Source organism: Zalophus californianus, chromosome 6 (assembly GCF_009762305.2).
Source record: "Zalophus californianus isolate mZalCal1 chromosome 6, mZalCal1.pri.v2, whole genome shotgun sequence".
Lineage (NCBI taxonomy): Eukaryota > Metazoa > Chordata > Mammalia > Carnivora > Otariidae > Zalophus > Zalophus californianus.
In genome coordinates this window covers 124051069-124067289 of record NC_045600.1, presented here as the reverse complement: position 1 = coordinate 124067289, position 16221 = coordinate 124051069, and the positions used below count along the sequence as shown (strand labels likewise).

The 16221-nt window shown below is 43.5% G+C and overlaps 1 protein-coding gene across 1 annotated transcript in view; it reads left to right on the top strand.

The window, feature by feature from the left end:
* CHRNA7 (cholinergic receptor nicotinic alpha 7 subunit) overlaps positions 1-16221 on the top strand; it is a 115583-nt gene that overhangs the window by 44163 nt on the left and 55199 nt on the right. Inside the window, 1 exon segment of the mRNA XM_035728292.1 lies at positions 7267-7311. Coding sequence (XP_035584185.1) covers positions 7267-7311 — 45 coding nt within the window.

Here is a 16221-nt window from a genome sequence, read left to right as displayed (position 1 = left end):
TCCCCACTTAGGTTCTCTCTCTCTCTCTCTGTCTCAAATATATTAATAAATTCTTTAAAAAAAAAGAAAGGTGGAAAACTTTCCTATGTTTTAGGCACTTTTTGTGCATTACTCATTTAATCCTTGCAACTTGCTGGAGAGATGGCAATCAGTTTCCCATTTTTATGTATAGGAATCTGAGTCTCGGAAAAGCTCAGTGACCACCCCAAGTCTACACAGCTTGTTTGTAACACAGCCAGGTCTGCCTGTATGTCTAGACTTTTCAGTTGTACTCCCATGTCACAGACCATGAGCAACCCCAAAATGAGAACAGAGATGACATAGGGCTCTGCACCCTGAGAGGGCCAGGTCTTAGGTACGAGAAACAGACTGTCTTAACAAATGCTGAGCCCTTTACCAGTGGCTTTCAAACTTTTAAGCTTCAGGACCCCTTTACTCTCATAAAAGTTATAGGGAATTCCTCCCAATTTTCTTTACATGGGTTATATCTATCAATATTTACCATGTTAGAAATGAAAATTAAGAAAATAGTTTAAGTTCATTAATTCATTTAAAATTATAATAAACCCATGCCATGTTAATGTAACCAATATTTTTTTCTAAAAAGTAACTATATTTACCCAAGCAAAACAATTTTATTTTATTTTATTATTATTATTTTTTTAAGATTTATTTATTTGAGAGAGCGAGAATGAGAGAGAGAGAGTACATGAGAGGGGAGAGGGTCAGAGGGAGAAGCAGGCTCCTCGCCGAGCAGGGAGCCCGATGCGGGACTCGATCCCGGGACTCCGGGATCATGACCTGAGCCGAAGGCAGTCGCTTAACCAACTGAGCCACCCAGGCGCCCAACAAAACAATTTTAGTGAGAAGGATGGCACTGTTTTATATTTTGCAAATCTCCTTGGTGCCAAGCTTAATAGAAGACAGCTGGATTCTCTTACCTGCTTCTGTATTCAGTCTGCTGCTGACATCATATGCCATGGGCTCTCTGCAAAGCTCTACTCAGTGCTCATGAGGAAATGAGGGGAAACAGCTTAGTAACTTCTAACGATTATGAAAAAAGTTTTTCACTGATCCTCTAAAGCATCTCAGAACCTCAGAGGTTCGCAGACTGTACTTTGAGAACTCCTATATGATACAAATACCAAAGACAACCACTTTTCATTAACATCACCAAGGTGCTCACTGTTTTGACAGAGTCTCATGGTGGCTCAAACACAGGTGTTGGAATAAACAGGTAAGGGGTTGGATCTCAGCTTCCACACTGAGCTGTGTGACATAGGGCCAGGAGCTTGTTTTGTTTCACAGTTGACATTTTTTGCACCCATTTCCTCTTGATTATAAAGATAGATATGCTCACCTGAAGACATTCGAGCAGAACAGAGACATATTAGATTAGACGTGGGAGCTCTCCCATAATCTCCATTATTAAATGAAAATAATAATAGTACTGATTTTGCTGGGTTGTCACAAGACTGAATGAGTTAAAAACAAAGTGTGTGCATGCGTGCGTGCATGCATGACATTTGGAAGAATGCAAATGTCTACTGAAGATTTAGCTATGTTATTTTCAGATATCATTTACTGATATTCTCTGTGGTGAAAATCATATGCTTGTTCATCTTTTGCCCATTTTTCTATTTGATTGTCTGCCCTTTTCTTATTGATTTCTTATTCTGGATTTGAGAGTTGTGTGTGTGTGTGTGTGTGTGTGTGTGTGTGTGTGTGTGTGTGTGTCAGATCTTGCCGACTTAGGGAAAATCAGACCCTTAGTTTATTATTCTGTAAAACTAGGGCAAAAATATAGGTGTAAAATTAAATTAGATAAAAGAAGTAATCCTTGGTATAAACTATAGAGACTACACAAATAGGAATTTATGTTATCCAGCAATTTTCTCTGCAAACAAGAATTTAGACACAGTGAGATGTATTGTTATCTACTTTTTCTCAGCATCTATAAAAAAGCAAAGAAAAAGTGTTGGGAGCTCTGCAAAATAATGTTGAATAATGTTGCTGTACGACTTCCAGAAGAATAATTGCTATATGAAATACAAGATAGCACAATACACATCATCAGAACTGTTGTACTCAAAGCAGATACATGATTATTCTGGGAGATTGATTCAAAAAGCATGGCTGCTTAAATCAAAGTGTACTTTTTAAAAAAACAACACTCCCTTTATTGAAGTATGATTGACATACAAAAACTTTATTTATTATTAATTTCTATGATAACACTTCACATAAGATCTACCCTTTTTTTCTATTTTATTTTTTATTTTTCTTTTTTCTTTTTTATTATTATGTTAATCACCATACCCTTTTAACAGATTTTTAAGTATATAACATAGCATTGCTAAGTATAGGCTCCATGCCTCACGGGAGATCTCTAGGAATTGTTTATCTTGCAAAGCTGAACTTTTGTTGCCATGGCCTAAGACCTCCCATTCCCCTGGCAGCCACCATTCAACTCTGTGCTTCTGTGAGCTCAACTACTGTAGATTCCTCATATAAGTGGAATCAGGTAGTATTTGTTTTTCTCTGTCTGGCTTATTTCACTTAGGATCGTGCCCTCCTGGTTCATCTATGCTGTCACAGATAGCAGAATTACTTCATTTTTTAAGGCTGAATAATACTCTGAAGTGCTCAGGATAAAAAACAAAAACCAAAACCAAAGAGGCATTAGACTAGTTGGCTTTGGGGGTGCTTTGCCACAAGGGCCTCCTGTGATTCCATGGCAACCACAGGTTCTGTCTCCTCCTGTGTCATCCCAAGGTCAGGAAGGAGAATGGGTCTTTCAGGAGACCTGTGTGGTGAGAGCAGCCCCACGGGGACGGACACTGGCACTGAGTCACATGTCATGGCTTGGATGCTCTCCTCGCCTCTCCCACTCTGGGAGGTGATCAGGGCAACTGTTATCTCCTTAGTTCCCAGGAGAGAAAATTGAAACCCACAGAAACTGAGTGCCTGAGATTGGACCGCTGAGAGTGGAGCCTGGAGGATCTTCTGCTGGCATGGGGTCTGCCCCTCCACTCTGTCCTGCCAGGCTGGGTCAGGACAGGAATGGCCAGGTGGCAGCCTGAGGGTCTGGAATCACTGAAACCCATATTCAGATTCTGTGCTGCTTGCTGGTGATTTATTCAGAGATCCTTGGCCCAGGGTTTGGGGCTAGGGTTTGGAGATATCATTCCTCCTCCCTGCAGGAATCCTAGTGTTTGACCAGTGTACCATCCAGCTCATGAGGAAAGAGACTATTGAATGCAGCTTCATCAGCTAATTCAGGATTTAAACGAGCTCAAGTGCAGTGCAGGAGGCTGGTGGCTTTGCTGTCAGTGGACGATGTTTAGGTGAGAGGGAAGGAAGTTTCCCTCCTAGGTTGAATAAGTAGGTTCTGGGCGATGGGAGTGGAGCCCCTGCATACGCTGCCAGGAACATCCTAATGCCCGAGGCCAGAGAGGCATCTGGGAACCACAGCTCCGTCTTCCAACTTTCTAAACCAAAGGCTTGGTCTCTGTGCCCAGTTCTCCACATCACCTCAGCACGTGCAGCGATGCAAACCCTGGGGCACGGGTTGAATGCAGGATGAAATTCTGCCTTGGGCCCTCTTGTAGAAGGCTCAGGAAGCAGGGCAATCTGGGTATCCTGGGGGTGGCAGGAAGGAAGGGCTAGAGGCTGGCATGGGCACCAGGGTGTGTAGGAGACCTGGCCACTGTAGACTGCACAAGCCCTGGGTCACCTGAGCTATACCTGTGGAGGGCCACTGAGGGGTGTCAGTGTCCTCTGCAGGCAGGTGGCTGTCCTTTGCGCTTATAACTCCAGGACCTGGTTGCCAGGTGCCTTCTGAAGTAGGCTGGGCTGTTGTAGGCCAGGGAGGTTCTTCCTCATGGCGACCTGTAACCTGTCTCTCTTATGTCTCTCCTCGCTGCTCCTCATTCTCCTATGCAAAGCCAAGGTCTGCCTGAGTTGCTGGCTCCATGCTGGAGCCCCTGGTGAGCCAGGAGGTAGCCTCAGTTCAGGGCAGGAGAAAGGAGGGTGGGGGGAGAGCAGGCCCTGGGAGGTGAGGAGGAATAAGGTCTTGAAGGGCAAATGATACAGGTGATGGCATGAGGGATCCATGTCATTTGGTCTTCCAGTATCATAGGGTGTAAAAATGAAGGCTCATCCTTGGGACTCCTCCACCCTGTCATCCTCTCTGAAGGCACCCTGTTCCTTTGCTGTCACCTTTTGTTATTATATCATTGTTGAGTTGTGTAATCCTACACCTGACTCACATTTTATGTTCCATGAGCTCAAGAATGATGTTCAATTCCTACTCTATATGTCCAGATGGCCTAATGCCTGAGACAGGAAGTGCTCTGTAAACATTTGTTGAATGAATGAATGAATGAATGAATGGATAGATGAATGAATGGACACTTGGCTGGACTCTAGCTTGTAGAAAAGGCTGTGTACTGCACTAAGAACCTTAGAATTCATTCTCTGAGCAGTGCAGCTGGATGAAGGCAGAGAGCCCCATCTGGAGCTGAGTAGAGGTCAGTGTGTGGTGGGGCACTGTCTTCATCATCTTGGGCTCCTATAGCAAAAATATCACAGACTGGGTGGCTTAAGCAACACAACATTAAGCAACATTTATTTCTCCAGGTTGGATGCTGGGAAATCCAAGATCAGTGCACTGGCCAGTCTGGTGTCTGGTGAGAACCTGCTTCATGGTTCATAGATAGCTGTGTCCTCACATGGCAGAAGGGGAGAGGGAGCTCTCTGGGGTCTCTGTTATAAGGCACCAATCCCATTCACGGAGGCGCTGCTCTCATGATCTAATCTCCTTCCAAAGGTCCCACCTCCAGATACCATCACAGTGGAGGGTTAAGTTTGAACATGTGAATTTCCGGGGGGACACAAACATTCAGGTTGTGATGGAGAGGGGGCACCACATAGGACATAGGACATAGGACATAGGGGTGGGAAGGACATAGGACATCTTGTCTCTGTACAGTCTGAGAGAGCTGAGAGACACAGCCAGCAGGTGGCCCTGGGATGGAAGTGGAAGAAAGAGACCCACTCTGGGAAGGTGCACAGCAGCCTCCTTGCTGATCTGCCGGCTGGTCCCCCAGAGTCTGCAGAGAGGGCTCCCCTACCTGGCATCATTGTGCTCTCTGGTGGTGGCTGGCTGCTGCTCAGTGTTGATTACAGTTTGAAATGCCGGCACTTCAGTCCCATGCTGCTACACACCACAGACATTCCGTTTCACTGTAATGAGGTTTCAGTTAGAATGTTGGAAAGAAGAAAGCCTTTTAATTAGATTGGTAGTAATTGAGCTCCCAAACCACAGAAGCCTTTTTCTCAGAAGCTGAAAACACAGATGCAATTAAAAGAAGGAAAGCCACCCAAATGGAACACTGGCTAATTTTAAGTCCATTAAAAACAACAACTCCTTAATAAGTTGACGCAACAGATATATGTCCTAAAAGAGTTCAATGATGCTTTCAAATAATATTGGAGATTGAACCAGAACTAGAGTACTTGTGCAGTTCAAATATATGGCTCTGTCGGGGACAATTTGCTCAGTACAGAATACCGAGAAATGTTAGCTACATAACTTTTTCCACCAAAAAGACTCTGCCATGTTTTATTTTGGAAAATAGGATGTATTTTTCCTGTAACCAAACTGGCAGCTTCTTCTGGATACAGCTGTGACCTGGGACTGTACTAGGATGGTGTCGTCGCCTGTCCCTTCCCAAGCAGCTCTGTCTTTGGGATTCACATACCTCCCTGCCTGCCAAGTTCACCTCTCAAAGTTGCTCAGAATTTGAGCTGCTGAGCCAGGGGCATTGATGCATCAAAGAATCTTTGCCAGCTCCTTACATGATCAACACATTTCTATTTTAATGAGAAACAGCATTTATTTCTCATTGGCATTCCAGCCCTCTGACCCCGCCCCAGCAGATGCCATGTTCTTTCTGCCATTGGATCTGTTTTTGTGTATGCCATCAGTTAACAGGGCCAGGTAATTCCTGTTGGAGGAGCTCACAGTCTCAGCTTCTAGGCACATCTGTTTGGGGGCATTAGTAAATACTTTCTCCTAAAGAGAGTGACACTTGCCAATTTACAGAGTCCTTTAGGTGGGAACTGGGGGCTAAGTTCTGAAAAACACCATCTCAGTAGAACTATTGCATGAAACTTGCTCATTTTCTAGGCCATGTTGGGGTTGGCCAGCAGTGATAAGACCCTGCTTGCATACCAGTTGGAAAGATTGATGTTCCCCAGAATTTTTTTTTGATGTCCTGTTCTAGGTCAAAGCCATGGTTGGTACACTATCCCAAGCTCTGGTTGGAGCACAGAAGTGGCACCCTGCTGGATCCCATCCTCAGGTGGTTTGGGAATGTGGAAAAAGGAGCTTTGAGTCAGAAAGATCCAAGTTTGAATAGCTCCTTTAGAGAGTCATCTTACCTTTCTGAAACTTGGTTTGCTTATTAGGACAGAATTTACCTTGTAGGTGTGTGTCAGGGGCCAGGCATGCTTCTTGGTAGATAGAAGATGAGAGAAGAGAAAGGCAGATCCGTAGGGACCAGGCAGAAATGTGACCCATGCAGTGTCATTGGCCTCTATCGTGGCTGCTGTCACAGGTCATACTCCCTTTCCTGGTGGAAGGAAGCACAAGATATTTACATTTGTTTAAAACTGTATACATTCTGGTAATAAACTTGACTTTAAAGAATTGGAGGGGCACCTGGGTGGCTCAGTCATTAAGCGTCGGCCTTCGGCTTAGGTCATGATCCTGGGGTCCTAGGATTGAGTCCCGCATTGGCGTCGGGCTCCCTGCTCGGCGGGAAGCCTGCTTCTCCCTCTCCCACTCCCCCTGCTTGTGTTCCCTCTCTCGCTGTCTCTCTCTCTGTCAAATAAATAAATAAATGAAATCTTTAAAAAAAATTGGAATTTGTACCCAATTTTATTTTCTTAAGCATATAAATTATTGTAAAGGGTACAAAGGAAAATAAGCTAAATCATTAGCAAGTGTTATCTCTGGATGTGGGGCTGTGGGGTTTCAATTTTCTTCTTTATACTTCTTCATATTTTGTAAGTACTCTGTAATAAATGTGCTTAACTCTGGGGAAGTGCTGTTTGCGGATATTTGGAAGTGCTTGGCGCCTCCTAATTTCCACACACTCCAGCAGTCCCAGTAGCCCAATTCCTGCATAAATAACGGTATCACTCCCTCTTTTGTAAACCCTATAAACCGTATTTATGGTTCTTTCTTTTTCTTTGAAGGATGAGAAGAACCAAGTTTTAACCACCAACATTTGGCTGCAGATGGTAAGTTGAGACAATGGCAGTCCTCTGCTGTGGGTCTTCCTGCTCTTCCTTCCCAGAGGCCGGTGCTTGAAATACAGGGGAAGCAGAGGGCCCCTGAGAAAAGCCAGGGCAGTCCTTCATCACTGCACACATGCCAATGTAAGTGAAATAGAACATCTGCTTCGGGGTGTTTCTCACTGCATCCTGCAGGACTGAGTGCATGCTTGTATTTCACTATAGGGTGATTTGGGGACATTTTAAAAGCACTTTATGCAAGACAAATAATAAGATTAAGATCTGCATTGTCTGTAACCTGCACTAACTGGTCCCCAGGGCTCAGGGGCACCTGCCTCCCTCCCCATGCCCCCTTGGAATCCTAGAGAGTTGCCTAAGCCAGAGGCCTCCATACTTAGTGCTCCAGTGGCCCCTGCAAAAGTTTTGAAATGCTATATTCCATTCATGGATTTTTAACTTGACATCTAAAATTCTCACCTAAATTTAATGAATTGCAAATGATGTCTCTTCCAGCAAATTGTAAATATTGACATTTGAAACTAAAACTGTTAGTCTCTATTTTAAGTGGAATCTAAATGCCATAATAATTTGATGTCCGTATCATTCACTTAAGAAATATATAAACAAAGCCTTCTTTAACTGCCAGGTATTTCACAGTTCCTGTCTTCTTTGTACTGGCATTGTGATTCCAATTTTCACACAGAATTTTATCCTAACGTAGTATAATTTTGTGTTTGCAGGTCTTTTATTAATCACTCTGTCTTGGTTCTCTTAAATGTAAATATTTACATAAAAAATATTCCTTTAGACAATAAGTGTTAATTTTTTTTTCTCCTAGATTGATTTAGGTTTACAATGATTATTGGTACTTAATTCTTCAAGGTGACATTTGTCTCTCTACCAAAGATGAGGCTTTGTTTTAAATTAATTCATGTATTCATAGATGACTATTTTTTATTATCAGAAATGAGACACTGATGTAGATTTCACCATCAGTTCTATGATTTTTTAAAATAGATGTAGTAATGTGTCATTCATAATGAAAGACATTTTGTTACAGCAGTGTTAATCAATTCCTTGAACTTCTTCCAGATGACATGCCAAAGATAATACAGTTTTATCAGGATCTATCAGCTGACAGCTTGATTACTTTCTCATTCAATTTTGTTGAAAGCAAGGAATTAAAGGAATTAAAATCCACCTGATCTTTGAAAGTTTTTGTCACCCAAGTTTTAACACATAGACACTGGTATTTTGAATTGACCTTTTGTTTGCTTCTTGGGCCAGTGTCCCAAGATAGGAGTCGAGGTACGGGAAATAAACCTTTCTTTGTAAGGCAGAAATGAGAGAAGTAAATGTAAGGAAAGGGGTACTCCCAGGGGGTTCTTGGGCAGGTGAGTTTTAATGGGAATGCATGTGGAAGTTGAGGGAAAGAAAACAGATTCACATAAAGCCATCTGCTATGTGTCCCTCGAGTATGCTTCGCTACACATGAGATCCCTTGCAGAACATTTGAGAGATTTCCCTGTAGTATTTAAAGCAACATTCTTGGGCGCCTGGGTGGATCAGTGGGTTAAGCGACTGCCTTCAGCTCAGGTCATGATCCTGGAGTCCTGGGATCGAGTCCTGCATCGGGCTCCCGGCTCAGCGGGAAGTCTGCTTCTCCCTCTGACCCTCTCGCCTCTCATGCTCTCTCTCTCTATCTCATTCTCTCTCTCAAATAAATAAATAAAATCTTTAAAAAAATAAAAATAAAGCAACATTCTTTAGTGAGCACATTCTACCCTCAAAGCCTGTGCACACCTGCTGTAGCTTCCCTTCTTTGTCATGGGCACAGGGTCAGTGCTCCCCTTAGAGAAGGGCCTTCCCTCTTGGGAGGAGGTTCCCCCTCCTGGTACCTTCTGAGAACCTTGCTTTCACAGTTGTCCCTGTTGCCTCTAACATCATAATAGTGTCTGCAGGTTGTTCTCATTAGCATACAGACGAACCTCAGTTTGTCCCCATTAACCCTCCCCAGTGACTCTGGTTTCCTCCTCACCTTTACAGCAATGTTTCTCCAAGTGGTGCTTCCCCAGGCTCAGACTGCCCCCAGTCTCTTCCCATGCATTCTCAGTTAAACTCACCTCGCCTGGCTTGGGGTGAGCAAACCACTAGCCCCCAGGTCGCTGAATGCTTTATTATGAATAACAATTTTCGGGCGCCTGGGTGGCTCAGTTGGTTAAGCGACTGCCTTCGGCTCAGGTCATGATCCTGGAGTCCCGGGATCGAGTCCCGCATCGGGCTCCCTGCTCAGCGGGGAGTCTGCTTCTCCCTCTGACCCTCTTCCCTCTCATGCTCTCTATCTCTTGTTCTCTCTCTCTCAAATAAATAAATAAAATCTTTAAAAAAAAAAAATGAATAACAATTTTCCCCAGTTTTTTTTGATGAACATTTTCAAACATACCGAAAAGTTGAATTTATGGTGAGTCTGTATCTTCACCTCTTAGATTCTGTAATTAGCATTTTATAATTCTCGCTTTCTCCCATATTTGGCTAGCTGTCCAACTTTCTATAGATCTAGCTTCTTTTTAAGTTCAGTTCAAAGTAGAATAGTGGACAGTGGTCCCTTTCACCCATGTGTCTTGCAGCTCTTTGACTAGGGTGTCTTTCAAGGTAAAAATTTTAGGTGCGATGCAATGCACAGATCCTAAGTGTACTGGTCAGTGAATTGCCAGGCATGCTTTCAGCTCCTCCGTCCCACTCCCCTCAGGAAGCAGAACGTTGCCATCACCCCAAGTGATATCTTGTGTCTCTTACCTGCCAACACCTGCCCTAGCCCCCTACTCCCCACCAGGAGTAGAACACCATTGTTTCGCTTTTTCTAGGGATTGATTTTTTTCCCCCTCTTATCTTACTGGGTCTCTCAGGAGCATTTGGTAGAGTTGATTGGTCCCTCTTCCTGAGATCCTTCTTCATTTAGTGTCTGGGTACCTCTCCTTAGGTGTTTCTCCTAACTCACTCGTGACTTTTGAGTTCCCTCTGCTGTCTCTTCATGTCTGTCCAGCCATTCCTTGTTTCAGGAGTTGGAGGACCCAGTATCCTGGCTTAAGGCACCATTCAGGAGCTAACAGCACCAACCCAGCTTCCTCCCTGGTGTCCCCATGCAAGAACCCAGCAGGCTCTTAACCCCAGTGTGTTCTAGACCACCCCTTCTTTCCCTTTCACACTTGCCCCCTCCATAGTGATAAGAAGGAAAAATTCTCTACCCTTTAAGGTCTTCTAGTTGGACTAAGATTGAATTTACGTGAGACAGATTTTTTTTTAAGATTTTATTTATTTATTTGACAGAGAGAGATACAACGAGAGAGGGAACATAGGCAGGGGGAGTGGGAGAGGGAGAAGCAGGCTTCCCGCTGAGCAGGGAACCCGATGCGGGGCTCGATCCCAGGACCCTGGGATCATGATCTGAGCTGAAGACAGACGCTTAACCGACTGACCCACCCCAGGCGCCCCTACATGAGACAGATTAACAGGAGAAAACAAAGTTTTATTACATGCACACGGAGGCCCAATAATGATATTGAGACCTACCGAAATGACCAAGGCGGATAGTTTTTAAGGTTTCTTAGAAAAAGAGACACTAAATCTGTGAGGAATTGACAGGACAAAAGCCGTTAACTTTGGGAGCTTTAATTAGTAAGGGATTCTGAAGGGAATTTGGACTGTGCTGGGAAATTAGTAAAAAGTAACAAGGGTTGTTTCTACAGCCTTCTTGGCTCTAAATTTCCTATCTCTGGTGATAAGGATGTCTCTTTAGCTCCTGGTACAGGGAGGGTACCTTTCATGGGAGAAATTTATTTCCTGCTTTCGGGGGGACAGAGGAGGGTCTGAAGGTCCTTCTCACACAGGCCCTTTTAAGTAAATTTTTTAAAAAAATAATCAGTATGATGGGCATTAAGGAGGGCACGCGTTGTGATGAGCACTGGGTATTATACACAACTAATGAATCATTGAACACTACATCAAAAACTAATGATGTACTGTATGTTGGGTAATTGAATGTAAATTAATAAAATAAAATAATCAGTATGACAAAGTGGAACATTTTGGGTAGCCTGACCTTGGCCCCTACAGTAGTTGTCTCCATTTGGAATAAATGGTAGTTCCATGTCTTCATTTGCTCAGATCAGGGATGAGGCTTAACTCTTGTCTTTCACACCCACTTCTGACCTGGCAGTTCGACCTTCAAAAGAGATCCAGGCTCTAACCACTGCATGTCAACACCATTGCTTGCACCCTGGTCTAAACCAGCATCATGTCTCACCTATGTTATTTTGGAGACTCCTATCCCAACTTTGTGTTTCAGCCCTTATCTCCCCTAGTGATATCTGTTCTCAATATACCAGTCAGTATGATCCCAAAAAGAGAAGATGAACATTCAGCCACAAGCCTCATTGGCCCTGGTCCTTCCAGGGGCTCCTGTCTCACTCAGTGGTGAGCTGAAGTCCTTGAGGTGGTCTCTGACTCTTTCTGCCTGGCCCTTGCATCTGCCACATCCCCTCCAGCCCTCTTCTTCTTGCTGTGCTCCCTGCCCTGCTTGATGCCCTCACACATCACCCAAGCACACACCCACCTCAGGGCCTTTGCACTTGCTCCCCCTGCCTAGAAGGCTCTTTCCCCAAGAACCACTTGCTTTTCTCCCTTGCTTCTTACTAGTCTCTTCCTGAAGATCCCTTTTTAGTGAGGTGTTCTCTGAGTCCCTGGGTACTGTCTCAAACCCTCCCCTACTACCCCAGCCCATGCCATTCTCCTTACCTGGTGTCTTTGTTTGGGCTGCTATAATGAACTACCATAAACTGGGTGGATTATCCACAGCAGATATTTATTTCTCACAGTTCTGAAGGCTGGAAGTCCAAGATCATGGTGCCGCCATGGTTGGGTTCTATTCAGGGCACTCTTTTGAGTTGCCTTTGTGTTGTGTTCTCACATGGTGGAGAGAGATTGAGCTAGCCATTGGCCTCTTTGTATAAGGGCACTAATCTCATTTGGGAGATCTCCTTCCACATGATCTAACCACCTGGTAAAGGCCCTCCTCTGCCGTCCCTCACATTGGAATTAGGTTTCAACATAGCAATTTGAGGGAACACAAACATGTATCCATAAGTCCACTTCATTTTGTTTCTGAAGTGCTTGTCCTATTCTTTGTTTATTTGTTCTCTGGCTCTGAGTCTCCCTCCAGCAACTGGAATGTGTACACCAGGAGGGCAGGACTCCAGTTGCATTTATTCACTACTCTACCCCCAGTAGGCACTGAATACCTTTTGTGGAATGAATGAATGAAACGGAAAACTCAACCTAGGAAGGGCTAAGATATCATGATACAAGATAGAGCCAACTACAAATAACATCTGAACACTGTAGTGTAAGGTTGAAGCTCTGGGAATTCTGGGAGATAATGCAGATGTTTACTTTTTAACATAAAACCAGACATTCCCCATGTCCTCTCTGGTACAGAGCTGCTGTTGACATTTTTCTTATAGAGAGAAACACCTAATATGCTCACTGCATGTTAGGTCACAGACAGGTCTGTCTTCCTGATGCCTACATTCCTTATCCCACAGTAAGCAAATGATCTTCAGTGGCATATATGACTTGGCAAATGTTTTTTTTCAAAGGGTGTTGTTTTCCAGGAAAATAGTAACTGGATTATTACTTATTGCATTGAGTTCAGGGGCTCCATAAATAAACATGCTTGCTTTGGAGGATGTCACTGGAGACTTCTAAATTTCTCTCAAGCACAGCTTATTTCTAATTAATTCTTGCACTTGCAGAAGTGTCTACAACTTCATTTGTTCTAAAATTCACATTGTTATCTCACTTACCTATTCAATGAATCTTTTTGAGCACCTCCTCTGTGGAAGGCATTGAACTGGGTCATGTGAGGGGGACCCAGAAGTGGATGAGGCTCACTTTCTTCTCTTAAGCCATTTATAATCAGGCTGTACAATTTACATTCTAACAAAAAGGTTAAAATATTGTGACCAAATGACTCCCAAGAGATATGGCAGGAGGCAGGCTGGTGGTGTGGACAGTGGAGTTCACAGGTAGGAAAAATCTCTGCTTTACAGAAATGGAAGGGAGTGAAGGAAAGGCACAGACTCTTCTAAATGTGAAGATCAGGAAGCAGAAGACCAGGGCAGAAATATGGACAGGAGGGGACAGAAAATCAAGGAAATTGCCTTCAGCAAATTTTCTTTCCCAGAGCTTCCTGTTGCTGAATTGCTGTTCTGAAAATCTGAATCTACATAATCTTTTACCAGGGGTATTTAAACTCTGAGGTCAATATTCCGCAAATGAGAGATTTTCTATACAGTTTGCATAGAAGGGAAGAGAAGTAAAATAAATAAATTAATTAGGTTTTCTTTTGACTTACAGGTTGTTATTGCGTTTTCCTTTCTTTCACTTACCCTTGATTTGGTAGCACTTTCCAGTTATTTAGATAACCTGAAGGAAGCGAAAATTGCTGTTCTGTTTACCTCTTCTTATTCCTAGGAGGAAGCAGTTGGGGTATATTCTCTATAGATTAGTTTTATCATTTGGGAGGCCTGTCAGATGTAATCTGATTTAATCTATGAGAAGAAATGGAAGAACCATTTCAGTTTCTGAGGAGACAGTTGAGCCATCCAAAGACTTGCCTGTGCTTTTCAAAAGAATCTGGCCTCTCTTATTTTGGAATTTTGACCATTCTTCTGGCTCTACGTTTCCCATCCTTCTTATGTTCTCTATTTTCTACTTCCTAATTCTAATTATGGAATGAATAGTATTCACATTGTAGAATGTTAGGTTGTAAACCATGTTTATTTCTAAAATGTTTGCTTTTTTAATTTCTGCATTTTCTAGCACTTCATCTCTGATACATAGAAATGCCGCACGTTACGTTCATACACAAGCCAGCCAGTGGCTTGCTTAGGGCCCTCATAACAACCCATAGTTAATGATGATTTCAATCATTATGTCATACTGAGAGAAAAAAAGCGTCAGGGGCAGGAGGAAGGAGGAGGCCCACTTTCTTCATCTGAGATCAAAATAGTTGACTAGAAGAATTTTCAAAACACATATGTATGGAGTTTTCTGACACCAAGTACATGCTCTTTCACACCAACACCCAGTTCTCTGAGTCTCTGGACACAAACTGGGTGTCCAGCCTTTCAGTTCTATTCTGATCCTCTCTACCTGGAGGTAGCATCAGATCCTACAAGTTAAGGACTCAGTCCCACAAGACTACATGCAAATCGGGTGCCACCTGCCAAGGGGGTGTCCAGGCTACCCACACTTCTGTCTAGCTGAGTTCAAATTCAGAACAGCTCATGGAGCTCAAGAAAACACATTTACTGATTTATTATAAAGAATACTGGTCAGGAACAAGTGAATGGAAGAGAGGCATAAGGCAAGGTGTGGGGGAGGCACAGAGCTTTTCTGCCTTCTGTGTCCTGGCACCTGTTCACCAATCCGGAAGCTCTCTGAACCTTGTTGTTCAAGTTTTTATAACCCAGTCTCCATTCTCTCTCCTCTGCCTGGATATTAAGGTTGGGTGGGGCTGAAAGTTCCCACCCACTAGTCAAAGCTTGGTCTTTCTGATGACCAACTGCATGCTGGCAACCTGAGGTGATCTAGGGGTCCCACCTTAAGTCACCTCACCTCATTAGAATAACTTCTGGTGGGCTCAGAAGGAACTCTATGTGAATAACAAGAAACACTCCTATCGTCAGGGAATTCCCAAGGTTTTAGAAACCCTGTGCCAAGAACCTGGGACATAGACCAAATATGTTTTGTATTATACCATATGTACTTTTTTTTTTTTAAAGAAAATGTTCTCTTTCTTCTCTCTCACTCTCCTGCTATAAATATTTCCATGCACGTGCATGCATACATGCTTAAAATGTTTCCTCTGGACTCAAGGCAGGTGTTAATGAGGCCAGTTCTCAGACGCATGGAAGAATTGGGTTTCCCGTGGTGTGTTTCAGATCCAGGACCCCATCCTTCCTTGCATTTCCCTGTAACAACCCTACATAATTATATCTTGAAGATTTAATGAGAGGGGATCCCAAACAAATAGGAAGAGAAGGAAAAGCAGAGACTCTTCCAGATGATCTGGGAGTACTGATCTGAGGCTAACTCCAGGTAGAGAGGATCAGAATAGAACTGAATGGCTGGACACCCAATTTCTGCCCAGAGAATCAGAGAACTGGTTGTTGGTGTGAAAGACAGCATGTACTTGGTGTGGGAAAACTCCATACATATGTGTTTTGAAACGTCTTCTAGGCAACTGTTTTGATCTCAGATGAAGAAAGTGGGCCTCGTTTCTAGGTTGACACTTATTATCAGGTACCTGATGTGCCAGGCTCTGTAGGAAGATTTTGTGCAGGACCTCTGCCTTCCAGGGATCTACTCTCTGAGTGGGGAGTGAGTGCTTCTAGAGGATAGAAAACCTCTTTCTGGAACATGATTGTTTACAAGCCCTTTTACATATTCATTCTTCAGAAATGTTCATGGAAACCTGTGGTGTTCCAACCTGTGCCCAGTTGATGGTGCTTCTGTACCTTTGGCTAAAGCCTGGTTATTACAGCTCTCCTGTCCTGCAGTATCTTGTGAGATGGAGGAATCCCTCTTTTTCTTTCTCTTTTTCTTTTCTTTCTTTTTTTTTTTTTTTAAGCCATCATTTGTCCCATGCCTACCAGGGCCATGTGACTGACTTGCTGCTGTACACATTTCATCCTTACAGCACCGCCCTGCCCTGTGAGGAAGCCAAAGCTCAGAGAGGGGGGTTTACTGTGTGAAAAAACAAAATGCAACTGAGTAAGCTTGAAGGTCTAATTGGCTTTATTAAATGATTGATTCGTGAGTCAGGCAACATCCCATCCAGCAAGTAGAGAGGAA